At 33.3% G+C, this 22,905-nt stretch overlaps 1 protein-coding gene across 5 annotated transcripts in view; it reads right to left on the bottom strand.

Annotated features, from left to right (window-relative positions):
* LOC140449622 (serine/threonine-protein phosphatase 2B catalytic subunit 2-like) overlaps positions 1-22,905 on the bottom strand; it is a 727,881-nt gene that overhangs the window by 13,366 nt on the left and 691,610 nt on the right. For 2 of the 5 annotated variants that reach the window (XM_072542882.1, XM_072542865.1), the window contains 3 exons: positions 8,207-8,285; positions 3,921-4,018; positions 846-1,050 (listed from right to left, as the gene is read on the bottom strand). In XM_072542882.1, the coding sequence (XP_072398983.1) occupies positions 884-1,050; positions 3,921-4,018; positions 8,207-8,285 (344 nt within the window). In that variant the 3' untranslated portion in view covers positions 846-883. Of the gene's footprint in view, positions 1-845; positions 1,051-3,920; positions 4,019-8,206; positions 8,292-22,905 lie in introns of all 5 variants that reach the window. The other 3 variants (XM_072542873.1, XM_072542892.1, XM_072542878.1) reach the window with 2 other exon arrangements.

Below are 22,905 nucleotides of genomic sequence, written 5' to 3' on the forward strand. Positions count from 1 at the left end.
ATACATATATGAAAATAAAAATATACATTTTCATCAAAATATTGATTCAATCCTTCATTGTTAGTAAGTTGTTATTAATTCTGTTTCTCTTTCTGCTATGTCTTACCTATAGAATTACATATGTAATGATTGTGCAGATTGACTCCCAAATAAATTTGTAACGGCGAATGCGTGTATAGAAGTGTAACTTCCACCGGCAGTCCGACTGGACTGCCACACCCGTTTTTTTTTCTTGTCCATATTTACTCTTATTGTATTTCGATTAATTGTCTGCATGCTAAAGACGAGTGATTGAAATGAGTTGCGATTCTACGGGCGGTATATCTGACAGGGTTCTTTGGGAATTTATAATGTCATTGATTATTAATTGAAGTTTGTGTAAAAAACACCCCTGTTTCTTTCTTCATCTTCAGACCCTTTTATCATATTAGCTTCGCTGTCCGTAAGCTCTAAACAATAAATGAATTTTTTGTTTCTCAACGGATCATCTGTTTGTCAAGAATGCAATTTTGTCAGCTATTGCAAGTCCGGTATGACTTCCTGTAAATTTATCACAAAGCAAGACAATATTGCGTTTTTCCCAAATTTCTGAAATCTAGTGGCCTGATAAAACTTTCATTCGCATTTAAATATTTCCAAATATCTTTCATTCTTTTAAAGCTTTTCCCTAACAATATTGTAAATTTTTTCCTAACACAATAACATTAGCGGTTTGAATACTTCCTAATAGTAGCTGCCATATTAGCTACATCCCTAATAATAACATCGACAAACGAAATAACACTACTCAAAAATTTAATTATAATACTGCTAATGGCAGGTATAAAAGTGTTAAATAAATTTACCTGCAGATGGCTAATGTGATGTCCTAGCTAAGTTTAGCTCACGAGTGTGCATTTGTTTGAGTGTGATTGTGGTCCTGTGGATTTTCTTCAGCTGATGGCGAAGGAGGCGCATCTTTCCTGGGAGGCATACGTTCATTGATTGCGTCGAGACCCTTAGCCTCTGCGAAACTGGTAATCTTGTGATTCGGTGAGAATCCTTGCAGTGCTAACAAAAGAAAAGAAAAACGTTAATAAAAATATATTAGCATCATAATTAAGTTAGCATAATATATACCTCATCTTTGTAACAGAATAATTAAACATAAATAGATTAAAATTAATATAAAGATTAGATCTTTTAAAAGGAGCTAATAATAAAAAGTGAGTATATGATGGAGATATTTTGTAAATATAATAAAATAGCACTCCTTCAAGAGCCGTGGAACCTTGCTATGGTATAGAGTCCGTTCATACTCAGACCTAGTTGTTAATTCTGTGAGGTAAGCAAGATAGAGTGGAAAGAGCTATGGAAAACAAGCAGGAATCTATGTACCAGTCATGGAATACGTGCGTCTGATTTATGGAAACTTAAGTTGCACAAAATTGTAGCAACACTATATTGCACGACTGCTAGACTTTAGATCTAGGCAGAAAATATTTTAGGGAGAGCACCAAGTAACTTCAAAAACATATGGAGTCAATTCAATGTATGTATAGTGTTACAAGGTTCTAGTATTCTGGAATGGGCATCATGAATAAATAGAAGATACACAATAATCTTTAACTCTTCAAATGTGCTGCTGTTTAACAACAGCAGCACATTTGAATTTTGAACAGCGGGAATTGTTGATTAATTTACAATTACCTAAATTTTGTACTTTAACCAAGTGTGGTAAAACATCTTATATATGAGTAAAAAAGTAGAAATTTGGATGAAGAAAAATTCATATAACACTAGTATACTATCATAACCAAAGTTTAGGAGACGTAGAGAATATAAACGCCATGTAGAACAAATGCCAAGCGATCCAGGCGAACGAATCGAATGAATTTCACTATGAATGATCTAGTGGTCGATGGTTTAGTCCTAGGCGGAAAAAACAAAAAGGCTAACGTAATAGTTTAAAATTATAAATGGATATGCTAGAGAATCTGCTTAGACTAGAATACGCTGGTGTATCGGATATACCTATGGATGAGTAGTACTTAAAGAGATGGGGACTTGCGACTCGGTATTACTTATTCCATAGATTCCTACCAGATAAGCGTGTGCGCTTAAAAACCGACATATAAATAGATAGAATAAAAACGGTTTTAATTTGTTGAGATCAACCTTCCTCAAAAACAAACAGTATTAGTCGCCTCGTTAAAATTTCTGCTTTTATATAAATTTATTTACCATGAGCTCTTTCAAGATCAGCGATGTATTAAAATAAATACCACTCAAACATTTGGTATTATGGATAGCGGTATTTATTTTTTAAATATACTGGAAAACAGTCATCCTATTGGGCTAAAACGTACTCGTACCTCTTACACACTGCCAAAGTGTCATGTCTGCCGTCGAGTCCTATTCTGCTGCAGTTTACATTGTATTATATATATAGAAAAGTTCGTTTTTTCTATCCAAATGTTTATGTTTATCCAAACACAAGAGTTTATTGAGTAATAACAGATTTGCAAAATCAATTTTTTCAAAACAAAAACATAGACAAAAGACAACCACAAAGTTAAAAGTTAGGTTAGGTTAGTTATTATATCCATGGACATATAATACAAGATAAACTGATCGTTGCAATACCAGCCCGTTCCCACAGTGCGACAGAGAAAACTAGCGCAAAGCAGTCCCCCCTCCATATCTTCCTAATTTGCCAGGCTTATCAACCATGTGATCTAAATGAGCAATCAGAAGGTCACGTGGTCGATAAAGCCGGTTCATTAGACAGAGACGCAGGGACTGCTTTGCGTCAGTTTGTTCTGTCACACTGGGGGAACGCGACTTTATTGCACCAGTCTTGTGTTATATGTCTATGATAATACTCATAGACAAATAGACTGAGCGCTGCAATACAGCCCCCTTCCACCAGTGCGACAGAGAAAACTGACGCAAAGCAGCCCCCGCATCTCTTTTTAACGGCCGGATTTATCGACCACGTAAATTTCCCATTGGCCATTTAGATCACGTCATCGATTAACCCGGCCCATTAGAAAGAGATATAGGGATAGTTTTCTCTGTCGCACCGGGGGAACAGGACTGTATTAGAACACTCAGTCTATTTGTATTATATATCTATGTATAATATTAATAATAAACGGTATCATGTACCATGTCCTGCATTGCTATGCGTAAAATGACCAAGCCACAGTAGAAAATTACATAAAGTGTTATTTAAAGGTCTGTCATATCGTGAAGATCCGTCAGTTAATCCAAAGCAACCTTACTTTTAGCTTGTTTGTTTTATTTGTTTGTGTTTATATTTTGTAAAAATGGATTTTGTAAATCTGTTATTTCTCAATAAACTCTTGCGTTGGGATAAACATGTTTTATTTTAATACAGTTTTCCAGCCTTTTAATTGATCAACTATCTTTTATGATCAAAACATTCAGTTGAAATCACTAAACATTTTTTTGCAGGTAAACAATGGAATATAAGGTTGAATTGACTTTAACTGTTGAATTTACAGCACATTTAAAATATGTAAATTTCTTAGCAAGTTGACTTTTTTCATTGATATTATATACTATTTCGTTAGAAAACAACATTCTTGACAGAAAAACAGAACTTTTCTATATAATACAATGTAAACTGCAGCAGAGTAGGATTTGAGGGCAGACATTACACTATGATAATGTGAAGGGAGTACGGGTACGGGTTAGTCCAATATTGGAACATATCTTTTTTGTGACTTTTTTTTAGTTCAGGTGTACATTCAACACATTAAGTGGGACAAACCACTGTGAAATGCCAGATTTTATTAGAATGTTAATAAATATACATCAACGATATACTATATTTTTACTCATCTGAAGACATATAATCAAATGAACGTTAAAAGATGATCAGACTTTTAATGTGGTTAAGTGTTTTGACTTACCATTCTTGAGACTCGTTTTTCCTCCAGATAATGCTCCTAACGGCAATGCTCCAGTTGGCGTAAGCCCTTTCAACTGTAATACAGACTCGCTCTCTTCCCTAAAACAACAAGAAAAATATATAGAAATATGTTATTATTATATAATAAATATACTAAAAAATAATAAGCTATTTAAACGAAGTTTCGATTTATTGAAAACTATCAAAACTATTTTTAATTTTAGGCCAAAGATTGGCTTTAGGAGTAGCGTTTTAGTAGTTTATATTTTTATATTTTTACTTAAAATCGAAGGTATAGTAAATATTTTGTTGAAAATAAGGATGAAATATCTTTCTTATACCTTCAGCATCGTCTGTTTTGCCTTGCAATTTATAGAAGGCACAGATTAAAGCAACAATCTAAATTTTGGTTTCGTCAATAGAAATCTTTGCATATCTACTTTGATGAGTAATTGTATCTGTTTACCCTATCAATTGGTTGTTGGTTAACCAAAAGCCGTATATTTAATATTTTACACTTACTGACTTCCAGACTTACTCAAGTCCTTATCACACAAGTCCCTATTCTCTACTTATATCTGATATGCGCGACATTATTTTTTACAACATTTTTTAATGATGTTAAGACGCATTTCGTTGACTACTACGCCTTCCTCTAGTTCTCCCAGTGCTTGATCGAATATATCTGTAGAGTACATGTTAAATAACACTGAGAATACATCCCTGTCGCACTCGTCGTTCTATGGAGATTGCCTCTGTCAACTGTCATCTACTTAAATATTGACAGTTTGGTTGTAATATAAATTCTATATGATTCTCAAGTCTCTATTATTTAAGCCCACTTCTTTCAAGATGGTTATGAGCTTATTATGCCTTACTCTATCAATTGTCTTTTTTAAGTCGATAAAACAAATATATATATATATATATATATATATATATATATATATATATATATATATATATATATATATATACGTTGGCACAGTTGGCATACCTGAAACTCTGCATAAGCTTTAATACAGCGAATAGAGCCTCTAAGATGGCTAAGGCATCGCGGAATCCAAAGGAATCCAAATTGTGTCCATGACACTTGTTATTCCAGGACACTTTTAAAAAAATTTTAAGTAAGTGGTTCATTGGAATAATTTTAGACTAATTGTCCTGTAGTCTTCGCATGTTTGTGTATTTAATTTTTATTCTATAGTCACGAAGGTCGATTTTAACCAGCTTTGGGGAATTTTTCCAGTTACATATATTTTGTTATATATTGTTGTTATCTATTTTATTCCCTGTTCATCCATAAGTTTTAGGAATTCTGCACAAAACTCCTTAGGCCGTACAGTTTTACAATCTTTGGTTTTTCTACCTAACGTGAATTTTCTGATGGTAATCTGGGGACCTGTTTAGCATTCCGTGTCTTCAACGGTATGCTGCCTTTCATCTGCAAAAGTTATTTCCACATATTTCGTCCAAACGTCCACTCTCTCTTCCACACTTAATAGTGGTTTGCCTTGTTTGTCTGCAAACCATCCAACTCTTCTACTCTCGTATAAGCCTGTAGCTTCTTTAACTTTTTTTGTGCATATTGAATGAATCGCGTTTATATGTTACAATAGCTATATTGTTCTCTTAGCTATGTATCCTTAGCTATTCTTATTGCTTTTTTGATCTTTTTGTCTATGATTTTGTAGAATGTGTCCTGATCTTTAAACTTTCTCCTCTCCTCCATCATATCTAAAATCTTATTTGTCATCTCTTGTATGTCTTCTGAAAGTCTATGCAACTTTTTAAGCTCCGGGTTGTGTTACATCCATTTGAATAACGGTATTGTTTTACACTCTGTTCTGTGTGAGTTGATTGTCGTATTTCGCGTTGACACGTAAATTCGGCTTGCTCTAGTGGTTGGTGAAAATCTAGCTTAGGTCCCAGTCTGTTAGTAATTATTCTTATAAAGAGCTTATATAAATGAGATTAAAAGCTGATAGGTCTGTATTATCCCATTTCTATTACATTCCTTTCATCATCGTAAGTGGCTCGACAATCCGTTGTGGATCTTGGCCTGCTCACAAAGAAGTCGCCACTCCTGTCGATTCCTGGCAACTTCCCTCCATCTTCTAACCCTTAGAATCTGTAGGCCTTCTTCCACACCATCAATCAATCTCATTCGTGGTCGTCCTCTGCTTCTTGTGCACTCTGGTTTTGAAAATGTTAATCTCTTCGTGTATTCGTGATCTATCATCCTAGCAATGTGTCCATCCCATCTAAGTCTCTGCACTTTAACGAATTTCACAATATCTGGATCGGTGTATAACTGATATAATTTAAAGTTGTATCTTCGACGCCATAGCCCATTTTCATTTACGGCCCCAAAAATCTTTCTAAGAATTTTTCTCTCAAAAATACCAAGAAGTCTTTTATCATTTTAACATAAGATCCACGTTTCAGACCCATATATCAAAACCGGTCTTATTAAGGTCCTGTATATATTAAGCTTTTCTGCACGTTTTATATTTTTATTTTTTAAATGTTTCTGGAGGCCGTGAACAGTTCTGTTTGCTATTGCTATGCGTCTTTTTATTTCGTCGCTTGTCGTGTTTGTGCGTTTACTAGCGATCCAAGATATGTAAGTCCTTTGACTTGCTCAAAGGTATGGTTGTTAATTTGAATTTTCTGTTGGATATTTCAAGGGTTTTTAGAAACCAACATATATTTGGTGTTTTCCTCGTTTACCACAAGTCCTAATTCACTTGCTGCGTCCGCAAGCCTTGTAAAACACTGCCCCATGTCTCTCATACTTCTGCCCACTATAACTATTATAGTCAGCGAATGCGAGAATTTGCGTCGATCTATTAAAAATAGTTCCATTTATACATTCCTTTGTTATGCAATATTATCGCAATGGAACTATTCCACGTTTCTGGTGTAATTCCTTTAAAGAGGCAGGCATAATAAAATGTTACACATGTAAACTGTAACTCTAAATTTCCTCTATGGTTATATCTGGAAATTCCTCTGACCCTTTATTGTGTATTGCCGGGATTTCTACCACTGAAATGTGAGCATCTCCGACGATATAATGTTCTCTAGTACTCTTAGATGATTTTCAGTATATCTTGTTGTTCATATATGGCATGCCCTTGTTTTTAACTTAAAAATATTCCTCATTCCTGTCTTCAACTTTTGTTTTAGAACTTTTAGGCTTTCGGTTTGTTCTATGGTTAGTTGTAGTTGGGTTTTTCTTTAGTGTTTCTATACGTCTTTCTTATAGGCTTTTGAAATGGTTTTGTTTAAATTCCTTAACTCTGCAATGTTAGTTGTATGCTTAACACTGGTCGCTTATCACTGGCTTATCACTGGTCAACTACGGGGATTCTTAGCACCCTCTATAGCTCTACATCCGAGACTACCAACATAGCCTGGTTTCAAGGGACTGCTGTAGACTGAGGGCCATTCATTTTCGTCGTTTCTTATTTTACGGAGATTCCTAGCCGTTTTTTTACCACGTTGACCTGTGCGGGTTGGTAGAAGGATGTTACGATTGGTTAGAAAATTTGGTGTCATCGACAAGGATAGCAGGTTGGGACATGGTACCTCTTCGGTTAAAGGAAGAGATAGTGAACTATGCCTCGCGTAGACAGGGTCGCGACCCTGATGTAGATCTAACTGTACTGGGATCGTACGTTGTATCTACCCGCTACCTTATCTTCTATTATCTTATGTTAATCTTCTATAGCCTAGGCCTAATTTTTAAAATAAGTGGGTTTTAGTTTAACTTGATATCGACTCCTGGGTATGTCTTGACTGATATTATCCTGTTACGGAATACTAATCATAATGCAATCTATCTTATTTTTCACTAAGCAGCCTGGAGTATCTTGAGGTGATTTTCGTGTATATAATCTTCTTATATATAATATAATATAATCTTCTGCTGTTAGAAATTCACAAAATTGGTCTCTCCGCTCATTTTTTCTCCAAGCCAAAATTGTTTCATGAATTTTCCCAATTGTTCTCCCTTTTTAAAGTGTTGGATAATTAATTAGAGAATGCTTCACTTATGTCGTCTGGTTTGTCATCTGTAGGGGCATATACCTGGATAATGTTAGGTGTAATTGGGTATGTATTAAGTTGAATGAGGAGCATTCTATTCGATAAATGTAAAAAGCATTTAACATGTCCGTTTAACTGCATATTTTGTAGCTAGTGTTACATATCTTGCTTTTATTATCTTAAGCATGGTTCGCGACAAGATGATAAGAGAATTTTACGAGTATAGAAACTTACCTTAATACAGAAAATACTCTAGCCATTTTCCCAATAGCTCTGATTTTATTTCTAATGACTTCCTTCCGGAGATTTGCTGCTGTACCTAAAATAGAGAAAAAGTATGATTCATTTTAAGTTAGAAACTTTTTACTACTTTATGTATTTAATATAGTAAGTAACTCGTTAGCCACAATATTAGTAGATATAGTAAAACGACTATATATGGAAGTCTTTAGCACTCAGAGGGAGAATCAAGATACTAAGAAAGTAACATGGAAGACATCTGAACGTACGTAAAAACATGAAAAAATTACGAAACCCTGGAAGATAAATACAGAAAAAAAAAGATAAAGGATTCGAGGTACATTATATGCCTATGAACGTAAATGGTCCTAGTTACTATCCTAAATATGGTTTTTACATATGTCTGACAACTGTCACCTTCAGTGTTTTTAATTGTTATAAAAAAAAGTATCTTAACAGCACAACAACAAATATTTAAACGATTATACTGGAAGCTTTTATAAAATCACTAATATTGCTCTATTTGTGAGAACATTCATATAATTTGCAACGTCTGATACGTTTTTTTATAACGGTGCCGTAGAATTTAATAAATAAACCAAACTCAAGATGGTAATTGTCAAAACGTGATGTTTCCTTTTAAAATATCATAAAGTATTTTTTTATTTTTCTGATTCAATTATTATGGCTTATTGACTTCGGATGAACAATACATCACCTGTGCTCAAAATAAATAACACAATATAAGCAAATTATGTTTTAGCGGTGTATTTAAAGCTACTACGCCCCAAAGAGAAGTTTTCAACGAACACTCTTTCATTAATGGACGTTCCTCCCAAGGACGACCCGTATTCCTTGAAAGTAGGTCAATCAATTCTCAATAGTATTACCTTAATTATTAATTTATTTAATAAAAAATAAATACCAACCGAACGCATTTATATATCTTTGGTTATCTGTGTTCAATCGGATACAGCATTTTGGTATAATCCGTTATAATCTCAAGCAAGCGCGTATTTTGTAGTAACATGGATTATTTTTCGATTATAACAGTATTCTTGAGCTTAGTCTATAATTGCTTATTAATAACTATGTACATATAAACAGTGGAGTCCCGAAACATCAAAGAGCAAAAAGGGGAGTGAATAATACTTTGATGAGAAACTAAAAGCTGAAAAAATGGGATGTAGAGCTGAGAAATATTGCTGCAGTAAAATATTAGCCTTGCGAGAAGCACGCGTATGCAGTACATATGAACACCCACATTCAAACCCTCGTATATGCAAATTTGAGTGATTGAGAGAGCTTCTGTAGCTGAAGTGATACACGTAATAACAACACTTTTCAATTCACAAAAAACAATACAATTATAAATACTTTTGAAAATATTAGAGCACAAAAAAATAGACTCTATTTTGTTAAACAGAAAGTTAAATCCTTCTCGAGTCTTAAATGTAAGAGTATTAATATCAACAGACATAGGAAGCTATCATAAGTTGGTAGATTGGTACTGTGCAAAATCCATATGAAAACACCTACATATGATAAAAATTAAAACTACGAAAGTAAAATTTGTAGACAGAAGCCTGTAGGATGAATAAAAAAGATATTTATTCCAAAAAAGGATAACAGAAAGAAGCAGACAAATATATGTTATAGAAAGTGATGAACCAAACTTGATAATCGGAGGAATAATAAAATTATTTAGCATTTCCATAGAAAAGATTACACAATACAGATATCTTGATTATGACTTAAAAATCACCAGAAACAAACAAACATAAGAAATACAAAGGTTACAGAGCACATTCAATAGTAAAATCTTTATGAGACCTAAAAGAAAAGGTATAAAATCAATGCATGCTTCCAGATATAACATATGGATCGAAACACTAACGCTCCCTTAAAATAATGCTAATAAACTGAGAATCACACAGAGGAAAACGAAAGATAGATGATAGGAATTTAATTTACAGATCACGTTAAGAATGAAGATATTCTTAGAAGAACGGGAATAGAAGACATCATAGTGATTTCAAGATATGCAACACGGTTTAGCGATGATAGATGGACTAGGAGATTATTGGTATGAAAACCCCGTGGAGATAAGAAAAGCTGGGAAATATTACCGATGAAAAAACCATACACGGAGAATAGAGCATATCTGGATGCAACTTGCGCAAATTAAAATTTCCTGGAGGCGTATGGAGCAGACTCATATCCAGCAGGGACACAAGAGGCTGAATGATGGTGATTTTTTGTTCCCTTTTATCTAGTTTTACCCTTATTATCCTTATTAAGTATCCAATACTCGCTTATGTAAAGCACTGCAGGTCGAATAACTGTTGTATATATTCGTATTTCTGTGGCTCTGGATTATTTCCTTCGACTTTAACATCTTGGTTAGACTATCAGATATCTTACTACCTTTAGCCATTGTTTTTACGACTTTTTGGTTCCCTTTGATACTGTTTATTAGTGTCACTTCTAAGTAATCGAATTGTCTAGCAATTTAAATATTATAATCCGTAATAGATCTATTCGTCGGCATTCGTTGTCATAAATCTTCTAAATCGGAGATAAATCTAGTGACCGAGAAGGTAATTAAATGCTGCCTCTTCTCCCAATCCAATGCCATTGAAAATGTTAGTCTAAATAGTAACGAACAAGTAAAGCATTATGCGGTGGAGCATCGTCTTATTGTAAAGTCAAATGACCTTCATCATGTTGTTGATCATAATCAATAAAATCAGTCAAGGCAGGATTAATCACGCCTTTCAGTAATTTTAAATACATTTCGCCAGTCAAATTACATATATTAAATTGTTGTGACCGCTGAGAAACAGATATTAATGAAAAACTGTGGATTGGTCACTACCCGCTTACTCATTGTATCTTAAAAAACTGTCCTAAATGATTTGGATTTCCCGCTATCACAATATATGTTGTACATAGCACCATTAAATAATTCAAATATATATTTCAAAAAGCGAGGGGAATTAAAATATGTGTTAATTCAAAGTCCCCTAGCATTAGAAGATAATTATTTACACAACCGTAACGACAAATTTAGCACAAAAAGAAAAACTGATAAACAAATCTAGAGGGCAGATATTAATTTAAACAATAACCAAAGAGATAGTTGATAAACTAATTTCAATTAAAAAACTATGCTACTTTATTAACGATTAAGTCATCAAATCTGCAATTACATCAATCGAAATATGTCCACTGAAGATGTTTAACCAACCATAGAGTGAACTCGTTAATAATGCACCAAATTAATTGGGTTAATTCGACATCATCATTTCAGAGCCTATTAACAGCTCCGAGATTCCAAATAAATTACTTTTGCATTCCAATTTCGAGTATACGGGGTGTCCTAACGAAATCGAAACAGAGGCAGAGGTAAGAATCACCCTAACATTTTTTAATGGCAATGACGTTCAAATTGGATATGATTTTAAAGCCATTGTCGTAAATCTTCTAAACCGGAGATAAATCTGGTGACCGAGAAGGTAATTAAAGACTGCCTCTTCTTCCAATTCAATGCCATTAATAATGTTGGTCTAAATAGTAACGAACAAGTAAAGCATGATGCGGTGGAGCATCGTCTTATTGTAAAGTCAAATGACCTTCATAATGTTGTTGATCATATTCAATAAAATCAGTCAAGACAGGATTAATCACGTCTTTCTTGTGGCTCCTGAGAAACAGATATTAAAGAGAAACTGTGGATTGGTCACTACTCGCTTACTCATTACACCTTAAAAAACTGTCCTAAATGATTTGGATTTCCCGCAATCACAATATATGTTGTAGATACTACATAGCACCCTTAAATAATTCAAATATATAGCAAAAATCGAGGGGAATTAAAATACGTGTTAATTCAAAATAACCTAGCATTAGAAGACAATTATTTACACAACCTTAACGACAAATTTAGCACAAAAAGAAAAACTGATAAACAAATCTAGAGCGCAGATATTAATTTGAACAATAACCAAAGAGATAGTTGATAAGCTACTTTATTAACGATCTAATCATCAAATCTGTAACTACATCAATCGAAATATGTCCACTGAAGATGTTTAACCAACGATAGCGTGAACTCGTTAATAATGCACCAAATTAATTGAGTTAATTCGACATCATCATTTCAGAGCCATTAACAGCTCCGAGATTCCAAATAAATTACTTTTACATTCCAATTTCGAGTATACCGGGTGTCCTAACGAAATCGAAATAGAGGCAGAGGTAAGAATCACCAACATTTTTTATTGGCAATGACGTTCAAATTGGATATGATTTTAAAGCCATTGTAATTTCCTATACTTAAGTCTTTAAATTTTTAAATTCAGTCCACTGCTTTCGTTAAGTTATTTAAACATGAATACATTTTAAAATTTATATTTTTAGCTGGTTTTCTAGTTGACCAAATGTTGAAACTAATGCATTCCGAAACATTTGCGGATTGATCGGTCGGCATTTGTTGACGTAAAGCTTCTAAAGATGTGTGTGTTGTTTTATACATTTTACTTTCTAGATGTCCTCACAAAATAAATCCTATCTTCTTCTTTTTATGTAGACATGACTCTGTCTGTTTTTCAATATGCCTCCAGTAAGTTGTCGTTCCATCCTTTCCGTCGTCTTGCTACTGATCGTCTTTCTATTAGGGAACCGTCTCTTGCCGCCTTTACTACTCTATTTCTTGTCATTCGGCTTATATGATCGTTCCATTCTACTTTTCTATTTCTTACCCAGTTATTGATGTTCTTCACCTTGCACCTACGTCGTATATTTGTACTTCTAGCTCTGTCACATATCTTGCCATCAATTTTTTAAGGGTTTTTATCTCTGCTGCTTCTAACATCCTTTTTGTCCTCTCTATGTCAGGTCGTGTTTCTACCCCGTATGTAATTATTGGTCTACCGTCTGTTTTGTACATTCTGCCTTTTATTTCTTTCCCGATATTTTTATTTCTCCATATCCTTTCATTCAGGCAGCATGCAGCTCTGTTTGCTCTATTCACTTGATCCTCCCGTTTCCAGTTTTCCGTAGCTAGATAATATGATACCTAGATATTTAAACTCCATCACTTATTCTATTATCTGACCTTCGACCTCCAATTTACATCTTAGTAAATTTGCTGTTGTATCCATGCATTTTGTCTGTTTTGAGGAAATTCACATTGATTAAATTTTCTGGCGGTTATATTAAATTGGTGCAGCATACGTTGTAAATCATCTCCACTTTGAGGGAATCTCCCTGTCTTATCCCATTGCCAGCTTCAATAGGGTCGGTTAGTTCTTCTTAAACTTTTACTTTTATTGTGTTCTTTTGGTAGATATTTTCGATCGTTTTGATTATTCCTCGAGGTATCTCTCTTGCTTACAATAAGTGGATAACGTCTTTTAATTTGACATGGTCAAATGCCTTCTTAATGTCCACGAAACATAGATAGGCTGGTTTTTTGTATTCTAATGATTTTTCTTGCACTTTCCTTATTATAAATATAGCGTCGGTGCATGATCTTCCCGACCTAAAACCTTGTTGTTCTTCTGCTAATGTTATAATTCCATTCAGTTTTTTTGTTATCACTTTGGTGATAAATAAATATATATAAATCCATATAATAAAATAAATCCAGGGAAGACAAATCTGGTGATCGAGCAAGCCATTAAATGCTACCTCTTCTTCCAATCTAATGCCATGGAAAATGTTGGTCTAAATATAGACGAACAAGTAAAGCATAATGTGGAGCACCGTCCTGTTAAAATGTCAAATAATCTTCATCATATTGTTAATCATATTCAACAAAATCAGTCAACACAGGATTATTCACGTATTTTACTAATTGTAAATACATTTCGCTAGTTAAATTGCCACCATTGGTGTCACCAGCCGTTCACCGAAAATACCAGCCCATACATTAAATTTTTGCGGTTGCTGAGAAACAGATATTAAAGATAAACTGTGGATTGGTCACTGCTCTCTAATTCATAATTTTACAAAACTGTAAACGGCCGTCATAATCACCCTTATCACATTCCTGCAGTAAGTTTATTTTGTATGGATGAAATTTGTTCTTCAAAATGGCTTGGACGCTAGTTCGGTTGATTTCAGATACAGCTGCTAGTTTCCTCGCACTTAGCATGGGATCTAAGCGAACATATCCCAAAAAGAGAAACTTCACCAACTTTATTAACTCTAGGCTTGCCAGTTTTTCGTTATTTATGACCTACATTCCCAGTTTAATGCATTTTTTACCAACTCCAAAACACTGCCTAGTGACATGTCTATTTTGATGTCGTCGTTCATTAAATTGCTTAGCTCTCATATTGACACATTTATTGTTCATAAAATGCGAAATGATATCTACCCTTTCCGTAAAGGAATAAACCATGGTAATAAATTTTCACAGAGAAATGAGAGAAGAAAATATAAAATATAAAGAAAAGATAATAGCATTAAAAAATCTTGGGTAGAAAATAAAAGGGGAATTAGAAACTATCAAGCGTCTAAATGAAGTGGAAAATTGATTAGAGAGGCTCAAAAAGGAATCAAAAAAAAATATTATAACTTAATTAAAGATTGATCCAGATAAAGAGAAAACAAAGGAAGATATGACATTCTTTATAAAAATATACCCAAAGGAGAAAGTAACTACAAAAAGAGCAATAAAACTAGGACAGAAAACTTGGTTGTTACAAATAAGACAACATGTGGAAAAAACGAAATTATGCAAAAAAAAGTCAGCTGTAAAAGGTCAGGTGAAAATGTATTTGTAAATAATGATCTAACAACCAAAAAAGGAAAGAAAAGACATAACCGATAAATGTAAAGAACTCAGGTAAAATGATAAAAGAGTAAAAGTAGATTTTAACAAGATCATAACAGACGGAGAGGAACCAAGATGGAAAAAGAAAGGCATTTTTAAAAACATTATAATGCAAAAAAACGGGGAGTAGCGGAGAAGGATCAAAAATAAGAAAATGGAAGACAATTAGTGGCAAAACACAAGGAATATGATAAAGGAAAAACTGACAAAATACTGGGTATGACAGGTAGCCGGCTTTGGTAGCCAGTATTAAAAGAAGAAGACAACAACAAGAATATACCAACAATAGCGGAGTAATAGGAAGTCGAAAAAACGTCATCTACGATCTTACCTAGAACACATATGCAACACAAAATACACATAAACAACAAATTTATTTTTTGTTGTAGCCTATGTGCTGTTTGCCTACGAAATCTAAGTCAAGCATGTCAATTTTGAAATGACATAACCAACAACAAAAACTTTGGTTATACATTGTTCAGAATTTGTATAAAAACCTATTTTGAAAACCGTTTCCGGAATGGAAATCGAAACAGTAAAAAACTTTATTTATTAAAAATGTGATTATCATCACAATCATAATTACAATATTTAACAAAGACATACCACAAGTAGTTTTAGTACTTTGCACTGGCTATGACAACGGACACGAATAAATTAAATCAGAGAATAAAAAGCATAAAACATAGACTCATCAAGCAAGAAAAAATGAGCATACCATTTTGAAAACTAGAGCGTGGAACATAAAAAAGTATAAATGGTAAAGAAATAGAACCAGTAGAGGAGTCTGAGGTTGCAGAATTAAGTATACTAGCAACAGCAGAAGATAAAAGATCAGCTGCAGATGTAGGTTGTATAATACATAAAAGACTGGAAACACAGATATATTTCTGGAAAGCGTAGTCAGAGAGAATATTACTAATAGAAATAAATCCTAAAAAGTATAACCGTAATAAAACCATTGTATTAGTACATGGACCAAACGAAGATGATAACGCACAAACAAAGATAAGAGTTTTCGCTAAAAGACTAAATAGAAATATGATAGGACCATTTATGGAGATATGACCAGAAGTGGCAATGGAAGGAGATTGCTAGAATTTTGCACTTATGAACAATATGACAATAATTAATACATATACATTTTTTAAACACAAGGAAATTCACATGTATACTAGAGAAGTAAAAAGTAGAAATAAAAACTCTATAATTGACTATACACTAGTTGAAAACAATGATAGAAGAAAAGTAATGAATACAAAAGTACACATAAAAGCCGAAATAGGTAGCGACCATTACATTGTAGTAACAAAGATGTGGGAAAAATAAAAAAGAAAGAAGAAAAAGACTAGTACAAGAAAAAAGAAACACCAATTAAAAATGAGACGATAAAAACGAATAAGAAATAGCAAAAGAAGAAAAAAAAAGGAGAAAAAAAGAAAGAACGAAGAAAATAAGAAATAAAGAAATAGCAAAACATATAAGAAAAAAGTAAACGAAAAACTTCGAACAATAAAAGAAACTAGCGACAATAATAATATAAACAACCTATGGGACAACTACAAGTACCTGCTACTGGCTGGATGCAGCTCAGTAAGTATGCGGAACAAGTAAATAAGACTTAATAAAGACACAGACAGCGTGGTGGCTCGAAGAAATAAACAATCAAGTAAAAATGAAGAAGAATGCGTGGAAACTGGAAACAATTTTTGAAAGACAAAACAAATGAGATTAATAGTAAATATAAAACTGAAAGAAAAAAGGTAAAAATATTGGTAACAGCAGAAAAGAGAGATAATTGGAAAAAAATCGAAGAGAAACTAGAAGAAGATAGAAAAAGTAACCAGAAGATATTCTACAGAACCCCGAAGACGATAAAAACACAGAAAACATAAAATATACAGCGATAAACATAAAAATGGAGAATTAATAACAGAAACAAAAGAAATAGTTAAAAGATGGAAACAACACTTCGAAGCACTGCTAACGGATATAAACCAGGACATCATTGAAGAACAAAATAATATATTGGAAGATACCACAGAAAACTCAATAAATGAGGAAGAACTAGAAGAACCGATAAGAACTGTGAAGTATGGCAAAGCTCCTGAGATGGATAGAATAACAACAGAAATTATATAAATGATGGGGAAAAATAGAAAACAAATATTAGTAACAAGAATGAATAAAATATGGAAAAATGAATATATACCGGAAGATTGGCAAGTGTCACTAATAGTACCTATATGCAAAAAGGAGATAGGAGAGAATGTAATAAATACAGAGGATTGACGTGACATCTATGTACATGTATGAAACTCTTAGAAAAAATAATAAATAAATGATTAAGAACAATAACAGAAGACACATTTGCGAAGCACAAAGCAGATTTAGAAGTGGTATGAGTATACAGGATCATATATTTACATTAAAACAGATCACAGAAAGCGCTGCAAAAGAAAAAGATAATATACGTAATATTTCTTGACAGAAAAAGCCTTCGATTAAGTACCTAGACCAAAACTATAAAAAATATTAAGAGAAAAAGGAATGGACAACAAGTTACTAAAAATGATACAAAAAAATATACAATGGGAACAACAACGCCGTAATTCGTAATAATACAATATCGGATACGTTTACAATAAATGGAGGCTTAAGATAAGGAAGCGCACTTACCCCAACAATATTTAAACTATTTATGGTCGAGAATATTAAGACATGTACAACAAGAAGTAAAAACTGAATGTAGGGTATAAAAATCTGCAAAGAGTAGAAATCTTAAGTGTTTGCTGACGATTTGGTGCGAATTGCAAAGACTGTAAGAGAATAATTTGGAGATATGGACAAAAGTACTCACTGAAAATAGAATAAATATAAATATTAACAAAACAAAAGGTATAGACATAGGAGAAACAAGAGAAGAACTTAACACAGAAATTGAAGGAACAAAAGTAAAACAAGTTAAAACTTTTACATACTTAGGAGTAATAATAGAAGAAACTATTGATTTCTGAAAGCAGAAATCAATAGCAGAGTAGAGAAAACGCTATAACTATATCATACAATGAATAAAAAATTTTTATATGAAAAAAAAATATCACTAAATACAAACTTTAAATTGTTTAAAGCAGTTTATAGACCTGTTCTAACTTTTGGCAGCGAATCATGGATACTAATAGAACGGCAAAAGATCAAGATACTGGCTATAGAGCTGGAGTATTTAAGAACAGTTAAATCATCATCATCATCATCATCATCATAGGCCTCCCGTAAATAATTCCAATGCATTCTATCTTGAGCACCATGAATCCAGTTGTGCTGAATGCACTTGATGTCATCTGACCACCTTGTTGGAGGACGTCCATTTCAATGTTGTAATCCTTTGAACTGCGTCAGTAACACCAGTTTTTCTATCACACGGGAATATCTGATCTAAAGACTTCTCTCAGTTTTCCGTAAGCCGCCCATGCCAGGCCTATTCTACTGTTTAGCTCCGTTTTTTGATTATCTCTTCCTAAGTTAATCTCGTGGCCCAAATATTTATAGCCATACACCTGTTCAATTTGCGTGCCGTTAGTTGAGATGTTTTTCGCCAGTACTAGGTTGGTCATATATTATGTTTTGGAGAAAGTAATTTTAAGTCCAACTCGTGTACACGAGCTCTGAAGGTCTTGAAGAAGCTGGCAGGCATGATCTACCCGGTCTGCAATAGGGACTATGTAGTCTGCAAATCTCAAGTTGTTCAGAAATTCTCCATTTATGTTGACTCCAATATTCTCCCAATTATTGTTTCTCATAGCACTCTGCAACAAAACGGTGAATAGCTTAGGAGAGATGGTATCTCCTTGCCTAATACCCCTCTCGAAGGGAAATGTATTTGTGTTGCCATAATACATTCTAACTGCAGCTGTTGCTGTGACTTATGATCAATACTGCACTCTGTAAGAGCTCTTAACATGGAGCTATGCTGGACTGAGTCAAACACTTTCTCAAAGTCTACAAATATTAATATCAATGGCTTGTTGTAGTCTGTAACTTTCTCTATTGGGGATTTTATTACTTTTAGGTGGTCATTCGTTCCAAAGCCACTCCTAAATCAGGCCTGCTCTAATGGTTGGTGAAAATCCAGCTTAGGTTTCAGTCTGTTAGTAATTATTCTCATAAAGAGTTTATATAAATGAAATAACAAGCTGATAGATCTGCAGTTTTCAATTTCTGTTACATCTCCTTTTTTGTGCATTATTATCATAACGGCACTATTCCATTTTTCTGGGGTATCTCCTTTAAAGAGGCAAGCATTATAAAGGGGTTTTAAAGCTTTTATGATGCATTCGCTTCCTAATTTTAGCATTCGATTTCCTCTTTGGTTATATCTGGAAGTTCCTCTGATTCTTGATTTTTTATGGCTGAGATTTCCACCTCTGGAATGTGAGCATCTCGACGCTATAATATTTTATAGTACTCTTCGATAATTTTCATTATTCCTTGTTGTTCATATACAACATGTCCTTGTCTATTTTTTAGCTTATAAATGTTCCTGGTTCCTGTCTTCAACTTTCGTTTTAGAACTTTAAGGCTTTTATTTTGTTCTATGGTATTAGTTGTTTCTTTAGTGTTAAATCCCTTATGTCTTTCCTAACAACTTTTGAAATGGTTTTATTTAAATTTCTCAGTTCTGCGATGTTCACTGTGTGCTTATATTTCAATTCCCCTCTTTTTTGCATTAGGTTCCTTGTGACTTCTGTAAGTTTTTCATTTTTCCTTGTTTGCTTAACTTGACAGTTCTTCTGTGCCTTCCTTAGAGCGTCCACCAACCTTTCGTTAAGTTGTTCAATATTGGTTTCATCTTGCACGTCATTCTAAAGGTTTCTATCTATTTCTTCCTGGTATGCCCTCGTGTTAGTAATCGCAGTGAACGTAACATTTTTAGTCCTTGTTACCATATTTCTTCGTTCCTTCTTTACGTTCAAGACTACCTTCGCTCTAACCATTCTATGGTCACTTCCGGTTGAAAATTGATTTAATACAGTTGTCTTGCACGCCGTCTTTTTTGTTAGTCAAGATAAAGTTACCAAAGGCGTTACCAAAATGGATAAAATCCGGAACACAGATATAAGGAACGAATTAAAAATACAATTCCCATTGGAGTCCATAGAACAGAGACAACTGGAGAGTTGGTGGGGTCATTTACACCGGATGAAGGGTACCGAAGGGCGAGAAGTGCATATAAAGTAAAAATATTAAAAAACAAAAAAAAAGAGGAAGACTAAGACAGATATAGGGTTAAGTAATCGGGAAGATATTAGATAGGAAAGGAGTGACATGTACAGACGAAAGGATGTTGACACGAGACCGAAAAAAATGGAAGAAATTTGTTAAGAAGTAAATGAAACCTTACCCCAACATATGGTAGAAAAGATTTTGATTATTTATAATTGCAAGAGCTTTAAATTTGTATATATATATATATATATATATATATATATATATATATATATACAAATAATCGATAATACAAACTAAATTTTACCAAAATATTTAAATCCTTTCAAATTCTACAAGCCACATAAATATAACACTCTCTTTCATAATTAACTTTCAGTTAATTAATAAATTCAGATTATCCAGATTTCAATTCATTAAAATTCTCACAAAATAAATCGCAGCGAAACAAATAACGTAAATCAACCACGGCACCTGTAATTAGTTAAACAAAAAGTTAGTTGCCATAAAGGAGTTCGTAGTTCAATTACCAAAAAGTAATTAATCCTTGGAAATGATAATCCTGAGATCTTAGTTATGAAACGAATGAAATCGGTAGCAGGTCAGTATCGGCCAGAAATTTCGTATTCCAAAAAATTAATCACCAAAAAATAATATATGTTACGGGTAAACTTCGAAATTCGGCAAAAGTAGTTTTATCAGGATACTTTGCGTGTTAACCAAATTCGCCGATTAATTTCTTGATTCATCCGGGTCATTCTAAGTATGTCTAATGTTAAATGGATAAAGCAGCACATTTTAAACTTGAGTATAAATGACACTACTTACATTTAAATTGTATTTGCTGTCTTTTCTTTATTATGCTGCTCTGAAAAGATGTGTGGTTGTTACGTTGAAACACGTACATTTTAGCCAAGAAATCCTTCGCCTTTCTGGTCCTCGTTTTCCTGTTACTTTTTCTTGTAGAATTAATTGCAGCAACCCATATCTATCGTTGTTCCTCATGATGTGAGCGAGCGATTCGATTATGGATGTTTTTATTGTGCAATCCAACTCTTTCCCTTTTTGAATTCTTGATAAAACGTCCTGATAATTGTGGTTGGTGTAAGATATCTTCAGGATTCGACAATAAAGTCACATTTCGAAAGCCTTAATTTTCTTGCAGGTAGCGTCTGTGAGGTTGGGTATGTTTTTACTCTTTTTATTGACATAAAACGGTAAACGATACATGAATTCAATCCGCTTTTGTCCCGTACATAATTCAATATGACAATCCTCATCCTGATCCTCATCTCACCTCATCCTGAAACAGGTCTTCGAGCTGACCAGTCTCTTCATACCACCGCCTCACTCGTTGCATACTCGAGTGACTTACTTAACAATGGCAACATTACATAAACAATTTGGAATCGACAGATAAAAACTAAAGAAACAAAAACTAAGAGATTTGGGTTAAAGGAGAAAAGGCTTTTTTGTCAAACTCTTATCGAAACAATAACTAAAACTTGTTTCAAGCAACCGTTTGACAAACTATGTGACTATGATGTTTTGTTAATTTGGGCCACTGTTGTGATTCTGAGAGTATATCTCATGCCCTATTATGTTCAGTCCTTTGGTTTCAGCTGTAAATGGGTCTACGTTTTCTTATAATTGGTTTATTTGTTAATATTGAATAGGTTATTATGAACGATATAATTTCATATGGTTGATCTTTAGGAACCGAAGAAGAATTTTGGTCATTTTTAGGTTAATATCGCATAGAAACATTGGTATGTTAATTGGAGTTTAAATATAAATTTTAATCAGTTCCTTATAGACATTTTAACCTTTTATTTTGTTTATTGGGCATTTCCGAAATATGTGTTCTAATGTTTCTATTTGTCAACATTGCGAATGTTGATTTTATATAAATGTGTTAATTTAAATTATCGCAGTTTATTGTGGATTTATAGGTTAATTAATTAACATTGCTGTCATTTACTAGTCAATTTTTTTAAATTTTTATCAAAATAACGTTTAAGTCGGACCATTCTGTTTAATTTTAATACCATTTACTGTAACTATCTCGACTTTGCAACTGAAAATTAAAAAAAATCTGAATTTAACCCTGGAGACATCTCAAATGAAAAACGTTTCGGTTCAACCAAAACTGTAATTAACGCCTTAGGTTATCTTTAGTTTCTGGCAGTAATTAGTTTGATGTTTGCATTTTGCTGTGCTTCTTGGAATATTTGTGGTGAAATTAGGGACAGAATGAGCTATTGCACGCTTTATTGTTTACTTTGATATCAAAGTGAAGAAAATAGGGAGTTATTGCATTTAAAACGAAAACGTTAATTTAAAACTATTTTACAATGTTTTATACATTTACCATTCTTCTTCTTTTGGTGCATATTCGTTTCGAATATTGGCGATCATTCTGGCTATAATTATTTTATTATTTGATGCTTTAAATGTAGAGATATAGACGAATTTGCAATGGTTATAGCCAACCTTTATTAGTGGAGTCGACACTAGAAGAAAAAGAAGAAAGTAAAACAGGTTATCAGCACATGACCTCCACCTTCTCTGTGAATGTTTCATTCTGTCAAATTTGTTCTGAATGTTTAATACCAATGCTGTT

This window comes from Diabrotica undecimpunctata, chromosome 1, assembly GCF_040954645.1.
Source record: "Diabrotica undecimpunctata isolate CICGRU chromosome 1, icDiaUnde3, whole genome shotgun sequence".
Classification (NCBI taxonomy): domain Eukaryota; kingdom Metazoa; phylum Arthropoda; class Insecta; order Coleoptera; family Chrysomelidae; genus Diabrotica; species Diabrotica undecimpunctata.